Source organism: Sciurus carolinensis, chromosome 18 (assembly GCF_902686445.1).
Source record: "Sciurus carolinensis chromosome 18, mSciCar1.2, whole genome shotgun sequence".
Taxonomy (NCBI): Eukaryota; Metazoa; Chordata; class Mammalia; order Rodentia; family Sciuridae; genus Sciurus; species Sciurus carolinensis.
The window spans coordinates 6,438,792-6,458,158 of NC_062230.1; the positions used below are offsets into that span (position 1 = coordinate 6,438,792).

The 19,367-nt window shown below is 61.4% G+C and overlaps 3 protein-coding genes across 4 annotated transcripts; 2 read left to right on the forward strand and 1 right to left on the reverse strand.

Moving 5' to 3' along the window:
- Positions 1–488: 488 nt before the first annotated feature.
- Polr2j (RNA polymerase II subunit J) lies at positions 489–4,307 on the forward strand. Its single transcript, XM_047532898.1, has 4 exons — positions 489–622; positions 1,982–2,071; positions 3,225–3,399; positions 4,069–4,307. Exons 1-4 carry the CDS (start codon positions 570–572, stop codon positions 4,102–4,104), a joined length of 354 nt encoding a protein of 117 aa, XP_047388854.1. The 5' UTR covers positions 489–569; the 3' UTR covers positions 4,105–4,307.
- A 224-nt stretch (positions 4,308–4,531) lies between these two features.
- On the reverse strand, positions 4,532–10,741 carry Lrwd1 (leucine rich repeats and WD repeat domain containing 1). 2 transcript variants are annotated; one of them, XM_047532890.1, is made up of 15 exons: positions 10,509–10,741; positions 9,801–10,035; positions 9,635–9,718; positions 9,171–9,311; positions 8,881–8,985; positions 8,272–8,400; positions 8,081–8,195; positions 7,614–7,723; positions 7,276–7,483; positions 6,777–6,849; positions 6,537–6,677; positions 5,413–5,504; positions 5,099–5,254; positions 4,906–5,018; positions 4,532–4,790 (listed from the first exon to the last, which is right to left on the reverse strand). In XM_047532890.1, exons 1-15 carry the CDS (start codon positions 10,586–10,588, stop codon positions 4,650–4,652), a joined length of 1,923 nt encoding a protein of 640 aa, XP_047388846.1. In that variant the 5' UTR covers positions 10,589–10,741; the 3' UTR covers positions 4,532–4,649. The 2 variants fall into 2 exon arrangements, with proteins under 2 accessions (XP_047388846.1, XP_047388845.1); XM_047532889.1 differs by having other exon boundaries at positions 9,602–9,718; positions 10,509–10,740.
- Positions 10,742–10,813: 72 nt separating this feature from the next.
- Alkbh4 (alkB homolog 4, lysine demethylase) lies at positions 10,814–18,392 on the forward strand. The gene is made up of 3 exons (XM_047532897.1): positions 10,814–10,941; positions 13,849–14,046; positions 15,460–18,392. Exons 1-3 carry the CDS (start codon positions 10,825–10,827, stop codon positions 16,045–16,047), a joined length of 903 nt encoding a protein of 300 aa, XP_047388853.1. The 5' UTR covers positions 10,814–10,824; the 3' UTR covers positions 16,048–18,392.
- Positions 18,393–19,367: the final 975 nt, after the last annotated feature.

The window sequence follows — 19,367 nt, forward strand, 5'->3', positions numbered from 1 at the left end:
TCGTTCTTGTGTCTGTGTGCACCTGCCACCTCCTCCCGCAACTGTCCCTGCGAACAAGAAGCCAGTGACAACCCTGCCAGCGGTCTTGCAGCAGTCTGCACTGGGAGACCTGACCGAGGGCTTCTGTATACACATCCTTTAGCCAGGAGACTTCCTTTGAGCCCGCGCACCCCCGCCCGTACCGGCAGCCACACTGCCCCCTACCCTATGCCTCCATTGTCACCCTCCAAATCAAGGGGCACGGAGAGTCGAGCGGTGCACATCTCGGATTCCCGCTTAGCCTGGACCAAGATGTCATGGTAGAACCAGAGCAGTGCCCCCAGCCCCGGAGCATGCGTGGAAAACCTGCAGGCGCTAGGCCACAGCGCGTGGGAGGGACGCATGCGCAGAGCGCGCGGCCTCCCGGGTGTGCCTGTGCCTGCGCGAGCTCCTCCAGCCCGGCAGGGGGCAGTGCGCCCAGCTCTGCGGGGCGGCCGCGCCGGCGTGACCCGGAAGAGGTCGCGTTATAAGGCGCAGGCGGCGGCGGCAGCCAGAGCCGCTAGGAGTCTGGGCCTGGCCGCGGCGCTAGGATGAATGCTCCTCCGGCCTTCGAGTCGTTCTTGCTCTTCGAGGGCGAGAAGAAGTAAGCGAAGGGGGCGGGTGGGGCTCCTGGGCAACGCCCGACGAGGCTCCGGGGGCGCGATCAGCTCTCGCAGGACTTTGGCTTGTTCCACTGAAGGCCCCCTGCGAGGCCGCGGCGAGTGCACCGCTTCTCCGAGGAGGAAACCGAGGCGTAGGGAAGCTGAGTAACTTGCACCGGGCGTGCAGGAACCCTTGGGTCTGTCGTGGAGCCCAGAGTCCGGCTCCGGAGCCCTTTTCCTTTGGGACCTGGCGGCCGACACGGCCCACCCGCCACCTCGGCCTCCCGTGGGGGCAGCCACTGGGATGACTCTGAAGCCCATCTCCGTGTGGCATTGCCGGCGTGGAGCCTGCAGTGACCGCCCGTTGCTGGCAGGCTGGAGGCCGGCGACCAGCCCGCCGGGCTTGGCTCCTGGAGCCCCCGCTGACAAATGACTTGGTCTGCCCGAGGCCCCGCTTCCTCCCCTTGGAAGTGGACTTACTGCTGTTTTCCGTCATAGAGTTCTCTTAGAGATCACACGAGGTCATGTGTGCAAATCGCTTAGTCCATTTGGTACCAGGGAGTGAACCCAGGGCACGCTACCGCAGCTGCATCCCCCGCCCTTCATGTTTTGAGAGGAAGTCTTGCTTTGTCGCCCAGGCGGGCTTCGAACTTGCAGTCCTCCTGGGTCGCTGGGGTTCCAGGCGTGTGTTGGCCCCCTCAGCCCTTCTCATTCTGAAGAGGCTGGTGTGTGGGGCTCCCTTCAGGCAGAGACTCGACTGGGGACAATTTTGCCCCCCAGGAGCCCGTGGCAATGTCTGGAAACGTTTTTGGTTGTCACAGGGGGACTGCTTCTGACATCGAGTGGGTAGAGGCCAGGGATGCCTTAAGGTCTTACAGTGTACAGAAGAGCCCCTTGCAAAAAAGAATGGTCTAAAACGTCTGCCATTTTGAGGCTGAGAAATGCTGCCTTAGTGAGGAGCAGCAGCTGGGGCTGGGGATTGACTTCGTGGTAGGGCCCTTGCCTAGCATGTGTGGGCCCTGGGTTGGAGTCCCAGCTCCAGGGGAAGGAGGGAAAAAAGGCAATCCAGGCCAGTCTTCTGCTGAGACAGAGGTCACTCACTAGGTGGCTTACTGTCATGAGTCAGGGAGGATTTTTGCTTTTGCACTGCTGGGGATGGAACCCAGGACCTTGCACGTGCTGGGCAAGGCTCTACCACCCAGCCACATCCCCCAACCTCGGAGAGGTTTTTATGGGATGAGCAGATGGAGGAAGGTTCCCAAGAGGAGGCAGGACCTGGGCTGCCTGGAAGGGCAGGGTTTAGACTCCGGGAGGAGGAGGTGCACTTCTGGTCCTCAACTGTTACTTCCGCCTCTTTCTAGGATCACCATTAACAAGGACACCAAGGTGCCCAATGCCTGTTTGTTCACCATCAACAAAGAAGACCACACACTAGGAAACATCATTAAATCGTAAGTTCCAGGCCATAGGTCTTCAGGGAGTGTCTAATGGGGCTTTTGGGGCCAAGCATAAGTCCCAGGAGATCCTTGTCTCTGAACTACAGGAAGTCCTCATCCTGCTCTGGCACGCCCCAGTTCCAGAACGTTGCCCCCACCGTGATGCCGACCAGATGTGCTCACATAGGCCCACTTCTGTATGGATTTATCTGACTGGGGTGTAGCAAGCCACAGAAAAGCAGGGCTACTTGTTTTCGTGCTAATGAGCATTGGCAGCTGGTCATTGTTAGTGCCAACCCCCCCACCCCTACTTGTGACAGTGACCTTAGTGACAGAGGTCACTGAACAGTCTAAGATGTACAAGGCAGAGAATGTAACTTCCATGGAAGAAGTGGTGTAGGGTTATCCAGTGCCCCCCCCCCCCCCCCCCCCCCCGCCGTGGGCACCCAAAATTGGCTATACCAGTGACGTCCCAGCTAGGTGGGTGGTCAGGGATTGACTGTCACTTTTCCCCAATGCTAGGCAGGTGGGGGAGGAGAAAGGGGAACCAGGCCTTTCCCAATCTGGCATGTTGGAAGCTGTAGGCAGCTGGTCCTGGTGCAGAGTACAGGGTGCCCGTCTGCTGATGGCCCCTGCCCTGAGTTCTCCCAGGGCCTGCTGCCTCCCAGTGTGCTCACTCTTGGCCCAGGAGCGCTCTGCTGGTGCAGAGCCGTGCATGTGGGCAATTTCTCTGCAGCCCTGTGGAGTGGGCTGGCGTGCAGGGACTGGTTCCCCACCAGCACCTGGCCTCCTGTGCTGCCTGGTGTGCCGTCCAGTGCTCTTTGTGGACCGGGGGTGGGGCTTTTGTGTCTGGTCCTCTGGCTGGATATTTACTGTCTAGGGAGGTCTCTTTGCTGGCAAGGCCAGGTCCCTGACTTCAGTGAGAAAAATTTCAGTAAGCCATTTCCCAGCTAGGGTCTTTAAACCCTGCTGGATGCAGGGTGTGTTAGAGGTCCACACATGGGATATCTTGAGTGTCTTGTGTGAAGAATGTCTTGTGTGAAGAATGCCTCAGTAGAAAGCTGGTAAGCCACAGCCAGGGCTGTGTGGCAGCCTTGCAGCCTGCCTAGGGCCAGAGCCCAAAGGCCACTAGGCTCTGCCTCCCTCATGCCATCTGCCTGTTTTTCAGGCAGCTGCTGAAGGATCCACAGGTGCTGTTTGCTGGCTACAAAGTCCCCCATCCCTTGGAGCACAAGATCATCATCCGTGTGCAGACCACCCCGGACTACAGCCCCCAGGAGGCCTTCACCAACGCCATCACGGACCTCATCAGTGAGCTCTCCCTGCTGGAGGAGCGCTTCCGGGTGAGGATGCTGGTGTTTTTGGAGCAGTTTGTAGGCCACACGCAGGAGTGCTCCAGGACTACTTCCTGGGAGGCACCTGGTGTGAGGGGCAGTGCAGTGACAAAACAGGGACTTCCACCACCCCACCAGGAAATCTGACCCAGGGCTGTGGCACTAAGGCCTGCTGTCTCCCCGTGGGTAGGCTGCTTAGGCTCCTTCAGTCTCAGGGTCCCAGGGGACCTACTGCCACTGGAAGCTGCTCTTGCACGTCTCCTCGGTGCTGCTGTCAGGCCTGTGCTTCCAGGCGTTTGTCTAGGTGCAGTTCAGACCAGCTGGAGGTGGGGGTCACACCAGAGTCCAGGACAATTTAGAGAGAGGGAAAGAGCCGGGCATGTGAGGTTCTCCCCGTCTCTGCAAGGTCTATAACCACTGGTTAGGGCCACTGCCCCATGTGGGCTGCAGAGCTGAAGGCAGGGTTAGCTGAGGTCCCCTCCTGCTGCTGGCTGTCCAGCTCCTGGGAAGGTTGGGGGTGCCGTCTACTCATTCTTTTGTGAGCGGTACAGCCTGTGGCTGTGTTTGGGAGAAGGGCCATGGCCCAAGTTCTTGGTGGACCCTGGGCGGGGGTTGCTAGGGCTGTTTCCAGCAGCCTGGCCATTCCAGCTAAGTGGCTGCTTTCTCCCTTTCCCCCAGGTGGCCATCAAAGACAAGCAAGAGGGGATTGAGTAGTGGTCAGAGGGTGCTCTGCTGCGCCCGTGAGCCCAGCTCCTGCCTCCACTGCCCGCTTCCCTCCAGGCATCGCAGAGGACCGTGGCCAGGCCCAGGCCCAGCTGTGGCTCCTGGCAGCTTTCCTCGTGAGCCCCCTTCCCTGACACTGAGGTGTCCTGTACATAGATCATTTTAATTTCCTAATAAAGTATGACAGGAAAGGACTCAGATGTAGCAGAGGTGACTTCCCAGCAGGCAGAGTGTCAGGCAGGAAACCTATTATAGACACTGGGGCCACATTTTGATGGACTGACCCCCGAGGCCATGACTTCTGCCTCAGGGGCTGCTGGACAGTGCTGAGGATCCCTGTGCACACCGTCAATCTGCTCTGGCAGCCTGGGAGGCCAGGCTGGCCTGCATAACTGCAAACACTGCCCCAGGCCTCGTGTCCGTAATAGAGGATTTAATAAAAACACCACTGATAAAAACACCCACCTTAGCCCGGAGCTAAATAAGTTAAGCTGTGTCCCCGGTGCTCTGTGGCAGAGGCAGGAGCTCCTGCCTCGCTAACATCTCCTCCAGATGGCTACGATGTTGGAGTCCGTCAGAGCGGTGAGGTAGGTCAAGGCAGCATTGGCCACCACAGTGTTCACCATGGTCTTGGTCACCGGCTGGCCAAGCGCCAAGGGCTGAGGCCACTTAAGGATCTGGTGGAACCAGAGAGAGGGCTGGGCTCCTGCTTCCCAGATACCCCTGTCCCACACACTGTGTCAGACCCAGCCTGGAGAGGTACAGCCAGTACAGTGTCCATGGGGACAGTACCTGCACCGGGGCCTGTGGGGCTGCCAGCTGTGGAGGTGGCTGCTTCAGGATGTGCCTGACATCGTAGATCCACACGCTGCCCTCCTCGTCCCCACAGAGCACGATCCCCTTGTCTGCCAGGACAGAGGTGGGGGCCTCAGTGAACCTGGGAGGCAGGGCTCCAAGAAGTGGGGGGTGGGGGGTGGGGGCTCACCGGGGCAGGTGCTGAGCGAGAAGTAGGCCAGCTCCGTGGATGACCACTGCAGCCGGGCCAGGACCACCACAGCCAGTGGGGACTGGCTGCCCCGGCCCAGCCACGTCTGGCTCCAGCTCCACAGGCAGATGGTGCCCAGGCCACTTCCCTTGGAGGCTGTGGGGAGAATGGAGACTTGTGCCCAAGCTGCCCATCACCACCCTCCTGCTTCCCACATGGGGTGCCTCGGAACCCCTTGGACCTAAGCCCCAGCCCAGGGACGAGTGACCCATATGGGTCTCAGAGGCTGGGTTGGCCCACCTGGGTTCACTCACCCACAACGTCCTCATTCACAAATGCCAGCCCGTCCACTCTCCGCCCAGATGCCTCGGAGCCGGTGGCAAAGACAAACTCAACCTCGCATGCCCTGTGGGACAGCAGGAGGTGGTGGTTGCCCCTGGCAGGCACAGAGCTGGGCTGTGGCCTGGGGGAGGCTGGAAGATGCAGCCCCAGACTGCACTCCTGGCCATGGAGGGGTTCAGCGTCATGTGCCCTGGGCCACAGGGAGTGGCCCCCAGAGGCACAGGGGTTGGAGGGGTGGGTGGTATGGCTGAGCCTCCAGGCCCAGGTGCCAAGCTGGGCAGGTCTCAGGTCACATGCCAGGCCCTGGGGTGGGGGCTGCTCTGACCTTGAGGACAGGGCACCCCTGTGCCTGCCCACTCCCACGGAGGCCAGCCAGCACCTAATGAGGGACAGGCGAGAGCCACAGTAGTGCAGAGGGGATGAGGAATCACAGACCCATCAGAGGATGTGGGACAGGCAGATGTGGCAGAGGAAGAGGCGGCGGCCCACTGTGTGCAGGGCAGCTGGACGAGGGCAGGGGAGCCCACGGCCACCACCAGCAGTTGGCTGGACACACCGCACCCTCTGCTGTGGCTTCCACTGGCCCTCTGCACATGCGGTCCCTCTAGGCAACCTCCCCTCCCCTGCCTGTCCCTTGTAGGCTGCCTGCCACAGGTCACCTTGGCAGGATGCCCTGGCCTCTCCTGTGAGGGCTCCCCTCCCTCGATGCTCTTCATCTGTAGCTGATGGTACCCTCCGTGGTGCTGGTGCTGGCCACCTCTGTGTGGCCTGTGTCCCCTAAGCAGGAACTCCCATGCTGAGCACTGTCTTAGGGCTTTCCGGTGACACTGATGAGCCACAAGCCTCCACAAGGCATTCCCAGAGCCGCCTCCCAGCCTGGACACCATCTCCCTTGCCCTCCACTGGCCCTGGGATGCATGTCACTGTCTCCTCTTTATGCTAACAGGGAGGTCACACGGTTGAGCAGCAGAACCTGGGCTCAAATCAGTTGGTCAGTATGGTGGGGAGAGGCTCTGAAGCCTGAGGCTGCCCAGGGCAGGGGCATGCTGGGCACCCAGTCCTGGGGCTGGCTTTCCAGGCACCCTGCTGGCCTCACCTCCTCTTTTGGGGCTGGTCCAGCCGCACGTCCCAGCAGCAGCAGCCGCCCTCACAGCCAGCCAGCAGGTAGGCATCCGGGCAGGAGGCGACGGGGCAGAGGCGCAGGGGGATGGAGGCGGAGTCCAGTGTGAGCAGCTGGCTGCAGCAGGTGAGGGGAGAGCATGAGTCCCGGAGCCCGGTGTACACCTGCTGTCCACCTGCTGGCAACTGCTCCCCCCCAGGCCACCTGCAGCCTCACCTGGCCTGGAACTCATAGTCATGGTTGGGCACCCCAATGTCCCAGAGGATGATCCGCTTGTCATAGGAGGCCGCTGAGGAGGGAGTGGGAAGGGGAGAGGCAGCCCTGAGGAGGCCCTGCGCCAGCCTCTGGGGAAGGGCGTGGGGCTGTGGCTGGATGGGGACTCGAGGGCACAGCCCCGTGTCCCGCGGGCTCTGTACCCAGCACTGCAGCCATCTCGTGCAGCTCAGTCACCACCTGTGTGGGTTCACCACACCTGGAGGGCCAGTGGCCCAGGTTTCCAGGAAACCCCAAGGCCACAGAGCAGGCTGAGCACAGCGTCGGGATTCAAAGCCCAGGCAGTTGACCATAAAGCCATGTCAAAGCCAGAGCTGAACTCGGGCCTGGGGGGCCCAGCAGCCACCTGAACTCCCCACCATCCCAGGGAGGGGACGCTGAGGCCATGGGGCAGCAGGGCTGGGAGCTGGGGAATCCCTGTGGTGAAGGGAGAGGGTCTTACTGAACAGGTGGGTCTCGTGGGTGGGACTGAAGCAGAGGGTGGCGATGGCCTTCTTGTGTGCCCGGATGACTCCACAGCAGAAACCCGCCCGCACGTGCAGCAGCCGGACCAGGCCCCGCAGGCCTGCAGCCGCCAGCACGCTCCAGCGCTTCTTGTGGCCTGCCTGTGTGACCACCATCAGGGCTGTCCAGGCCACTGAGAAGAACTCCTGGGGAGGGACGGGAACGTGGTCACTGAGCAGTGGAGATGCGGGATGTGAGGCCTGGCACAGGAGAACAAGGTCCCGAGGGCTGGAGCCTGGGCCTCCAATGCCAGCACTCTGCCTGGCGGCCACTCACCTCACCAGGCGCCTTGTACTTGTGGAGCACGATGCCCGTCTGGCAGTCTATCACGCAAACCGCCTCCCCGCCACAGGTGGCCACAGTCTGGGAGGTGGCCCCCGAGTGCCCTGTTCCAAGGAATCAAGGGAGTGAAGACTTCTCCTGTAGAGCCCCTCCCTGCCGCTCCCTCCCAGCCTGGAGGGCTGCTTTGGCTTCGTTATTTTTGGTGGTACGGGGATTAAACCCAGGGTACTTTGCCACGAGCCATGTCCTCAGGCTTTTTATTTGAGACAAGGCCTTGCTGAATTACTGAGGCAGTCCTCCTGCCTCGGCCTCCAGAGTCACTGGGATTACGGGCCTGCCCCACTGCGCCCAGTCTCCCCTGATTCCCCTTCTATCCAAGGACAGCACCCCCATGTCCCCATTGAGAATGCTGCGGCGTGGCTCTGCTCCAGTGGCCTGTGCCTCCCTCTCCTGAGACGCACCCTCCTCCCAGGCTGGCTCGAAGGCACAGGCCCACAGCTGGGTCTTCAGGTCCTGGGGGCTGTTGTTCCTGCTGTGGCACTGCAGGAAGTGCAGGGGCTCCAGCTGCAGGGCAGGCTGTGGGGGCACAGGGGGTCATGGCTGCCCCAGCTCCTGCTCCCCAACACACCCTCCCTGCACCTCGCCAGCTCACCTGGCCGCCCGCAGGACCCGCGGGGCCGTCCTCCATCTGCGCCGACGGGGACGGGGAGGTACAAGCCCGCTTGGTTGAGGGGAGGTTGGGTGGGACCTCATCCGGCCGTTTCAAGGCCACCAGCCTGGCCTGTGGAGGGGGCCTTGTGACCATGGGCCCACCTGCCTGGGGCTTCCTTCCACCCCATCACAGGTGGACTGCATGCTCGAGGGTGCAGGAGGCAAGAGCTCAGACACTGCCTGTGACGCCACTGGGAGGTGGGACCCGTGGAAGGCAGTTAGGTCACAGGTGGCATGCCTCTGAAGGGGACATCTGACCCCTGGTCCCTTCCTCCCTCCCTGCTTCCAGACCATCACTAGGTGAATGGAGCTCCTTCACCATATGTGCCAGCCACAGACCAAGTGACTACGGACTGAAGAAACTGTGGGCCTAAACAAACCTTTTCCCATTGTAAGTGATTATCTCAGGCAGTTTGTCCTAGTGACAGCTAACATGCTTGGGCACGGGCAGGCTCCTGTTAGGGACCTCCTGCTTTCCAGCAGCTTCCCCAGGCAGCAACAGTCAAGGCTGCTCCTTGGAGCCCCAGGAGTCACATGGAATCACACTCACCCTGGGCTTGTAGGTAGCTGTGGTTTCCAGGGGCGTCTTTGGGAAGTCTGCCTCATGCACCTGGGTCCTACCGGAGGCTACCAACTCCTCAGAGATCATCCGCACCTGGGTAGGGCCAGGCCTTCAGGAAGCTGGGCATGGTCCTGGATGCCCCTAGCCCTTTGCCAGACACCAGGTCAGAAGAAGCTGTGCCTCACACTCCCTGTAGCCACCCAGCCCTCATGGCCAGAGACCTCCAGGGTGGTAAGAACCAGGGAAGCTGACTCCCAGCACAACGGGAGAGCACGTACTCGCCACTGGGTGAACTCGCGGAGGGATTCGGGTCCATAGCGCACATCCCTGACGGCGGACCTCACGAAGTCTGCCTGGGCTTTCTCAGCCTCCTCTCCAGGGCCCAGTGCAGCCATGAACTTCTCCCAGTGAGCTGTGACCTGGTAGGGAGGGGCAGATCCAGGCCTGGCCCCTCTCTCAACACAGTCACAGATGCCTTAACTCTACCCTCCGCTGGGAGCCTCTTATGGCAGCAGCACAAAGCTAAGGAAGACTTGCCAGGACCTGGACGGCCCAGTTGGTCCTGATCTGCCCCTCTGTGCCCTGCCTGCACACCTGGTGGGCAGGACCCCCAAAGGCAGAAGCAGGTAGTCAGGGCCAGGGGCCCCTGCACCTCCCTCAACGCCCCCACTGCCCTCAAGCACACCCTGATACTTCTCACTGCCTTTACCCTGTGGGTCAGTTCCCGGTTCAGGTTCTCCACCTGAGTGCAGGTCGAAGACGCATCCTTGCCATTGACCTTACGTAGCTTGGGCAGGAGAAAGGAGACTTTGAGGTTGTCACTGACCTGAGAGATGAAGGAATGGGGGAGTCTGAGCCCCACAGAGTCCTGACCCAGGGACATGGGACTGGTGGGGGACCCCACTTACCGTCAGGAAGGGGTTGCCCTCCAGGCTAAGCTCCTCGAGCTGCGGGAACTGGCACAAGGCAGTGACATCCCCCAGCTGGTTGTTGGCACAGCGGAGGATGCGCAGGTGGGACAGGCCCAGGTTGGCCGGCAGCGTCTCCAGCTGGTTGTTGGAGAGGTCGAGCTCCTGCAGCTGCTTCAGGCGGCTCAGGAGCTTCGGGTCCAGGTGCTGAGAGAGCAGCTTCAGCCCTGACAGGCTGCGTGACGGCAGAGCAGGAAGACTGCTCAGGGAACAGCAGGCCTCCCACCCACACCCACTGCCCAGGTCGCCACGGAAGGGGTTTCACCTGATATTTCTTGAGCATGCACAGAAATTTAAAAAATCTTATAGCTAGTTTAGAACCCGGGGCTGCTGCTCCTCTGGGGGCTCCTCTGTTCTTTTCTCTAAATATCTCTGCGGGTGGCGCACTGCCCTTTCTGCCCTCCGCAGGGGTAAAGCCACTCGGGGCCCATCTGGCACACGTGCAGGGCAGCAAAGGTCCCGCACGCCTCTTAACAAGACGTTTGGCGCGCGATGAGACTCCGCCAGGGCGAGCGGACGATGACCCGGACCGGCAGCGGGAGGGGAGGGGTCCTGGCCTTTCTTCCCGCCCCCGGGGCGACCCGAGCCGCGGCGGGGGGCTGCGGAACCCCGCGCCCGCGGACACAGCCTCCCCCGCCCGGCTCTTACTCCAGGCTCCGGATCTTCCCCAACCGGTCGCTCTTGGGTCGCCCGCGCTGCATGAGCAGCCGCGCCGTAAGGGGGCCCATGGCGAGCAGGCGCGTCCGCGCTGGCCCGCTGGGTCGCCCGGCGTCCGGCAGAGCCCGGACTGCCCGCCGTCGGGTACTGGTGCTCGCCGTTGCCGAGCCCAGGAGGTGGCGCGGCGCGAGCACCGCGGCAGCGGAGACCGGAAGGAAGCGGAGCCGAGGTCGCGTGCCCCGCGCGGACTACAACTCCCAGCGGCCCCCCCGCGTCGCGCATGCGCGTTGGCCGCTGGGACGGCGCCATGGCGGCGGCCGAGGACCCCGAGGTCCTGCAGGAGTGTGGCTGCAAGGGCATCCGGACCTGTCTGATCTGCGAGGGGCAGCGCTGCGGTGACCCGCCATGGCAGCTGTCCCCGCAGGTAAGGTCTGGGAGAAGGACCACTCCCACAGACTTCCTCCTCCATAGGGGGAAACTGAGGCCCAGCCCGGCCCCGATGAGGACCGGGGTCGCAGCCTTTCAGGGGCCCTCGTGGTAGGGGCGCTGGGAAGTGAAGGGATGAGTGCCGGGAGGTGGTCTGGCCAGTGGGAAGCGGCCGCGACGTAGGCGGGTCGGTCCGCAGCCCTCCCCTGGGCTTTCAGGAATCTGTCAACACCCTCGCCTTAGCCCCTCGGGGCTCCGCCGCACGAGGGAGACCACGCCTTAAGGGTAGAGAGTGCCGAGTGCCCGGCCAGCGATGCCCGATGCACGGAAACGGGCAAGAAGCAACTAATTGAAGAACTCGAGCCTGGCAGTGCTGCAAGGGCGCTCCAGCCTGGGGACCCGCATGGGTAGAGGCCTGGGGTGGTGCGTGCGCTGCGAAGGGGGATGGTGCCCTAGATGAGGGAGATGAGGCTGGAAGGTCAGAGGTGCTGGAGCACAGAGGTGCCTTGTCCCCTGAGCAGGCTGGACTTGCCTTGAAGACCCTGGAGAGCTCCTGAAGGGTTTCGAAGGAATCATAAGGTCCGGTGTGAATTTTGGAAGGATCCGTGGTGGAGGGGCAGATTTGGTGGTGTGGGGAAACCCTGTCCATGGTCAAAGTGCTCAAGGTCCTGTGGAAGACAGTATGGGAGCTTCACAGATTTAACCTGGAATTGCCATATGATCCAGCAATCCCATTCCCGGGTCTATAGCCAACAGAAATGAAAGTGAGGTCTTGAGATCTTTGTTCATCAGCTGTAGCATTGTTATTCACAGTAACAAAAGGAAGCAAACCAAGTGTCCATCAGGAGATGAATGGATAAGCATAAGCAAAATGTGGGCTATTCCTACAGTGGATGTTATTCAGCCTTAAAAAGGAAGGAAAGTCTGCCACAGGCTACACCATGGATGAACCTTGACATGATGCTGAGTGAAATAAGCCAGCCATAAAAGGGCAGAAGTGGGCTGGGATGTGGCTCAGTGGTAGAGAGCTTGCCAGGCATGCGTGAGTTCCTGGGTTCAGTCCCCAGCATGGCAAGAACGAAACAAGAGAGCAGATACTGCATGCCTCTTATATGTGGCACCTGAAGTAGTCCAAGTCACAGAGACAGAAAGTGGAATGGCGGTTGCCAGGCCCTGGGGAGGGGCAGGATGGGGAGTTAGTGTTCAACGGGACAGGGTTTCAGTTTTACAAGAAGGAAGAGTTCTGGAGATGGACGGTGTGAGTGTATTAATGGTTAAGATGGTAAATTTTAATTTCAAACTTTTTTTTTTAATGCAGAAGGTTTAAAGTATGTGGTGACCCTGGGTGTGGAGGTTGCACTGTTCGAACAGGGTGTCTGTGGGATAAGGAGATCAAGATGACCCAGACACTCCCCAGTTTCAGTGTGTCCCGCGTGAGGGGACAGGGAAGAGGGGGTGGCCCAAAGCTAAGGAGGTGTCTGAGCTGGGATTGGAGGCTGGAGGGGGAGCTTTAGAGGAGACGAGGCCCCAAATAGTGGTAGATCCTGGAGACAGGAGTGGAAGAGCTGAGGCTGCAGAAGCCAGGACTGCGGTTCACCAGGCTCTGGCTAGCACCTTGCCTGTGTCCCACACAGAGGGATGGCTTTGCCTGCATCCTTTTAGAGTTGACAGGGGACTCAGCTAGATTGATCCATCCGAGATGTTCAGTGCCATGGAGGCCAACAGCTATTTTATTAACCTTTCATTCATAAAGAGAGTCAGGAGAGAACAGTGTATCCAAGCCAAGGGAGCATTTTGAGAAGGAGGGATTGGCCCTGTGCCTGGCGGCCAAGGTCAACTGGGGAGAAGGCAGAAAGGAGACAATGGAGAGAGGGTGGGGGCGGGGAATGGCCTAGGGGCAGGGAGGCTGCCGGGACAGGAGTGGGGGCTGTGGCTTGGGAAGAGACCCCACCAGGAGAGAGTTTCCCCAGCCTCAGGGATGACGGGCAGCAGAGACAGGAGGGGGCTGAGTGCCAGCCCCAGATGGAGGAGTGGCAGGTGGGTGCTGGGCTCTGAACTGGACAGGTGAGGCCTGGCCATCCTGGATGAGGCTTCAGACTCGCAGAACAGGGGGCGAGGCAGGGGGCAAAGGTCAGGTAGTCAGTATAGGTGATGAATGATCGGGGTCCAGAGGATGACGACTGGCTAGCAAAGAAAGGCCCCTGGGCGCCTAAGGCTTGGCCTCCGAGCTCCTGCTCCTTCCTGCCCGCAGACAGCACACGGAGAGGAGGGAGAAGACAGTAATCAAGAGGGAGATCTGGGATCTAAAGAGAGACAGGACTGCTGCCTTCCACAGACAGCCACCTCTGGGGCCCCTTCTCTTCCGAGTCTGCCTCTATCCCTTTCTTAAGTAAAACTTGCTTTGGGCACTTGCCTTGGCGTTTCTCAGGTGTTTAATCTTCAACCCGGTGAATGAGGACCCATTCTTGATCTGCAGTGGACGGGTATCCCTGGGCAGAGAGGCGGGCAGACAGCGCTCGCTCTCCTTGAGGACGGTTGGCCAGGCTGGCCCTTTTTGAAGGGGAGTTCTAGTGGGGCACCTCTAGGGCTCCAGAGGACAGGAGCTCTGCTGGACAGATGACACCACACCTGGGCAGCCAGGTCCCAACTTCAGGCTCAGCATGTCCTCAGAGCCCCAACCTGGCTGGGATACGCTTACGCAGGTCCCGTCCTGCTGTTCTTTAGAGGGCGGGGGGGGGGGGGGGGGGGACAGGTGATGCAGCAGGCCCAAGTGGCTTCAGGGAAGGGGGTCACCTTTGAAAGGCCCTCCAAGGCAGCCTCTGGGCAGCGTCTCCCGAGGGGCCTAGGTGAGTGTGCACCCCGAGGAAAGCCCACAGCAGCTACAGGACCTGTCTCTTTTTTGCAGAAAACACACCATTTCCTCTACTGCTCGGACTCTGGCTGGGCCGTGGGGGCCGAGGACTCTGACTTTGAGGGCTGGGCCTTCCCATTTCCGGGAGTGACACTGATAGAGGACTTCGTGACGAGGGAGGAAGAAGCCGAGATGGTGCGTCTGATGGACTGCGACCCCTGGAAGCTCTCTCAGTCTGGGCGGAGGAAACAGGTACGATGCCCCAAGCTGTGCTGAGGGCTGGCCTAGGCCAAGGGACAGTCTTGCTGCTGGGGACCCTTGGCCCACCTCTCTGCAGCCACACCTCACGGGCCCCTGGATCGAGTGTGGGCAGCCAGGGCTGCCGAGGAGGGCGTGTCCAGCATGCTGGGCCTGCTCGACCTCCCCAGAGGCCTGGCGGCCAGGCCTGCCGTGCTCCTGGGCACCGCTGACTCTGTGGTGGGATGTCACGGGCGAGTTCTGGACTGCAGTCCTCGCCTGCCATGGCTGCAGGGGCTGCCAGGCACCATCCCTCCCCATCGCATCCCTTGTCTTGCACATTCGGCTGACGCTCCTAACTTGCCCTCAGCAGGGACCAGTGTCTCTCGCCGCCTCTTCCTCTGGGCCACTACCCGCCCCTCGCTCCTTCCCCTCCATCTCCAGCCCTCAGGGCCAGCGTCCACCACCCCCCGCCTCCTTACTTCCCCTCCTCCAACCGCCATATGTGGCCAGTTCTGATGGTCACTTCACCCCCCTTGTCCCTCACGTCATCGTAGTTTTTGTCATAGCCCTGGTGACCTTCAGCCGCTGGAGGAAGCTCCCCTGCTCAGGCTGCTCCCTGAACTGGACCCACCTGCTGTGGCCCCCAGGATGCTCACTCTGCTGCCACCCGCTGTCCCCCTCTGCCTCCGGGAGAGCACGGTCCCTGTGCAGATGCTGGTGCTGAGTCCCTGCTCCTGAGTGTCCACCCTCCAGTCCTTCCTCCCCTGGCCTTTCCACCAGTGCTGCCCTCGCCTCGTAGGCGTCCTCAGTGTGGCGGGTCCCGTCTTCAACCCCACTCTCCTGCTCCCTCAACCCGCTCAAAGCCCACTTGCGTCACCAACCTCTGCAAGCTTGGCCTGCGCCAGGTCTCGGGCCTCCTGTGCCTGCAGAGCGGGGCTCTTCCTCTTGGACACACGTTCTTGTCCACTTCCGGGTCACGGCAGCCCTGTTTCCCTCCCCCACTCTCCTCGGCTGATTCCTCCTCCCGACCCTGGGGCTGGAGGCTCCGTCCTGGGTGGCTGTGCTCCTTGGGGAGCCGCATGCCCCTGCCCGGCTGAGTGGGGCCCCTGCGGGCCTCCAGCCAGCCTCAGATGCTTGAGGCCTGCGTCCTGCCCGGGCCTGGGCCGTGCAGTGCCCTCATCTGCAGGTCCCGAGCCCTTCTCCCTGTGGCTTCTGCCATGCTTCCTGCCTTCTCGCCATTTCCTGTCAGCCCTTTCCCCAGAACGCGTCCAGATTCTGAGCGACATTGTCCCCGCCACTGCCACCATCTACCCGAGCTGCCAGGTCTCGCTGGGGTCCTGCAGGAGCCCCACTCCCTTCCCTCAGTTTTTAGTGCGACTCCGTCAGACCACCTCTACTTCCAGCCTCCTTTCTGTCCCACCTCAGGACTATGGCCCCAAAGTCAACTTTCGGAAACAGAAGCTGAAGACAGCGGGCTTCCGAGGCCTCCCCAGCTTCAGCCGGGAGGTGGTGCACAGGATGGGACTGTTCCCCGGGCTGCAGGGCTTCCAGCCCGTCGAGCAGTGTAACCTGGACTACAGCCCTGAGCGGGGCTCCGCCATCGACCCCCACCTGGACGACGCCTGGCTCTGGGGGGAGCGGCTGGTGAGCCTCAACCTGCTGTCCCCCACCGTGGTGTCCATGTGCCGGGAGGCACCCGGCAGCCTTCTGCTCTGCTCGGCCCCCTCTGCCGACGCCGAGGCCTTTGGGGACAGCGTGATTGCCCCCAGCAGGTCTGTCCAGTGCCAGGAGGTGGAGGTGGCCATCCCCGTACCCCGCCGGTCCCTGCTGGTGCTCACGGGGGCTGCGCGGCACCAGTGGACACATGCCATCCACCGCAAGCACATCCAGGCCCGCCGCGTCTGCGCCACCTTCCGGGAGCTGTCGGCCGAGTTCCGGCCTGGGGGGAGGCAGCAGGAGCTGGGGCGGGAACTGCTGCAGCTCGCGCTCTCCTTTCAAGGAAGACCCGTGTGAGCTGCCTCCCGGGGCACCAGGGGACGGGAGCCAGAGCAGCGCCTGGCCAGAGCCAGCCCCACACTGACCACTTCCTCTGGACGGAGGGAGGCGGGAGCCCAGCGTTGGGACTTCTTTCTCTGGCAGTGCTGGCGATTGAACCCAAGGGTGGTCTCCACTGAGCTACAGCCCCAGCCCTGTGAGTGTTCTATTCTGAGATTTGGTCTTGCCACGTTGCCAGGGCTGGCCTTGAACTTGGCAGTCCTTCCTTGGCCTCCAGGTGGCCTGGATTGTAGCTGCGCCCACTGCACCCATTTCCCCTCCTTAGGTTTTTTTTGGTACTGGAGATGGAACCCAGGGGCACTTAACCACTGAGCAACATCCCCAGCCCTTATTATTTATTTTCATTTTGAGACAGGGTCTCACTAAGTTACTGAGGCTGGCTTTGAACTTGGGATACTCCTGCCTCAGCCTCCTGAGTCAGGGGATTGTAAGCGTGTACCACCACGTCTGGCCCTGGTTAGGTTCTGAGAGAAGCCATCTGACCTAAGCCCCGTTGTCTGTCTCATAGGCAGTGCGTGCCTGAGGCCCTGCCCAGCTGCTACTTCCTTCCTTTTTTGTAGTACTAGGGATGGAAACCAGGGCCTGGCACATGCTAGGCAAGTGCTCTACCACTGAGCTACACCCCCAGCCCTTTTATTTTATTTTGAGATGACCCAAGTTACCCAGTCTGGCCTTGAACGCATGATCCTCCTGCTTCAGCCTCCAGAGTATGGGGAGCTGGTTTTGATGGGACTGAGCCTGCATTATGGCCACCGTTTGGGTTAACTGTCAACAGTTTGAAGGGAAGAGGGATTTGGCACAGTGTAAAATGATTTTCTCCTTTATCTGTTCCTCTGAATGAATTTTACAGACACCCTCACACCCAGCCCTTCCATCAGGGGGCACTTTGGACTGGAGAATGTCACTGGTGGTAGATCTGAAGTTCAGAATGTGGCCACAACTTCTGAGTTGGGCCCAGCCTGGTCAAGCTGACCCGCTGGGGTGGGGGATGTGATGGGCAGGGATATCTGAGGGCCTGGCTCCTGCCACCTCCCCACAGTGCGATTTAAAAGGTAGAACAGGCCCCTTACCTCCCAGGATGCCTCGGTTGTTCCCCTGGTGGCATGCAGGCTGTGCAGGTGCCCATCTGGATAGGGCAGCCGCCACTCACCTGTGACAAGCGGGTGGCAGTGTTCCCAGACCTACGCGGCAGCCTCTCCTGCAGCCTGGCTTACTGCTGTGTGCTGGGAGCCACCTTGGAAGAACAGGGACACCTCCCCCCCCCAGGAAAGGGGATCCGCACTGCTCCGTAGGGTCACTCAGAACGGCTGAGAGTTCTGTGAAGCAGTGTCCAGCTGCTGAGCTGCTGGCCAAAGCAGGGGAGCCCTGTGACGACCATGGAGAGGCTTCCCAGTGCCCAGCAGGTGGGAGTCCGTTCTCAGACCACCAGGACTTCCATCCCGCATCCGCTCACGGGTGCCAGAGGATGGCAGGCGCATGCTGTCCTCCCGTGTGGGCCCCTCGCGGGCTCTCAGGTCCCTGCTAGCCAGAGCTCCAGCTGCCTCTGAGAGCAGTGAGGCTCAGGGAGCCTTTGCCTGGGCCCAGGGGCCTCCGAAGCCCTGTACCCTGGCAGAGCCTGTGGGGGGTGGCAGTGAGGGAGGACAACGTGTGTCTGGGAAAAGGACACGTGACCTCGCAGAGAGCTGGGCAGCCAGGGACCCCGCCCACAGGCGCGCCCAGTGCTTGCCAAGCATTCCACAGGGGTCCCTCCTGCACTCCTGCCAAAGATGCTTGGGAACGTCCCATTCCGTGCCAGGCTGGTGACCTCAGAGTTGAGCCTGTCCCTGAAGCTGTGACATAAAGACCTGCTGTTCCTGTCACCCAGCGTGCTGGGGCTGAAGAGCCCAGGCTGCATGGCGTGCCATGACCAGCTCCTAGGCACCGCTGCCTGAGTGTCTGAAGGGCTGGGCCCCAGCAACTGGGGCTCAGGGGTCGTGAGGTCCCTTGTCTATGGGGTGGCTGCCTGTGCCTGCTCCCTTCAGCACACTTAGGGCCCAGGCATGTGTCCTGTGGACTAGGTTGTCCTAAGGCTCTCGAGGGCAGTCTGGTGAAGCCAGCAGTACCCTCTGGGTGGCTCAGCTGGCATCCCAGGCTTGCCACTTTACAGCGCTCTTTAGGGAGCCTGGTGCTGCTTGTGTGGTGAGGCCCTGGGGGTCCCAACTCAGGAGGAGGAGGGGCTGAGCTGGGAGCCTCCCGGGGTTTCCCTGCCTTGGTGCTGGTTGAACTAACCCTAGTGTCCCGCAGCAGCCCAGGTGTGGGGGCAGCCCAGGCTGGAAAGGGCTGGGCATGCTCTAAACGGGCATGGCAAGGGGGCTCTGCAGATGCCACCCCACCCCCATCCTTCCAGAGGCACGTGAGTCAGGGCAGCTGGGGTAGCTCGCTGGTAGAGCGAGTGCCAAGCACACACAAAGTCCTGGGCTCCACCCAGCACCAGAAGGGAAGGAAAAAACACCAAGTCGAGGACAGAAGTCTCGTGGGGTCTGCTGGGTGTTGGTGGTCCTGCTGCGGGCTCCTGGCTTCCCGTAGAACTGGCCCACAGAGCTGCAGGGCTTGGCACTGGGGTGGGGAAGGTGGCCCATCGTTGAAACATCTTTCCTGTAAGGAAATGGCAGCCTGCACTACGAATGCTCATACACCCGCCGGCAGCCGGGCTTGCTGGCCAGCGCTTGGTGCTGAGCCCTGGGGAGCTGCCCTCTGGGCCACAGCCGCCTGGCTCTTGAGACGCTGGCCCAGCTTGCTGTGCCTGTTCGGCTGAAGGGCTAGAGAGTTAAAGGGCAGAAATCTCTCCTAGAAGCGGGTCTCTACCCGGCGGGTAGCAGTTCCCAAACAGTTCCTGGTGCCTTCCCGTCAGAGCCACTAGGCTAGACGAACCCAGGACCACAAGGACCCAAGGGCTCAGAGCTTCAGTAGTGCCTCTCCTGGAGGGACTGGGGACCTTCCAGCTGACTGTCCAGGGGGGTTCCCTTGGCAGTCAGCTGCCCAGCCCCTTCCACTGTTTCCAGAGAAAGCCCCTGGGGGGAAGAAAGCAGGCAGAGGCCACCCAGCTGCATGGGCTCCTGGGACTCCAGCCAGCAGAAGCCTCTGTCCCAGCACCCTGCCTGTCTACTCTAGGGGACTGATGCCCCCTTGGTGGGGCAGCCTGTTAGGACCCTGGCCAGCGGCCAGCAGGAGGAGGCAGGTGGGGCTCCAGAGGGCTCTCGGGCCAGGATGGGGGCTCCCAATGCAGCAGCCACTGTGGA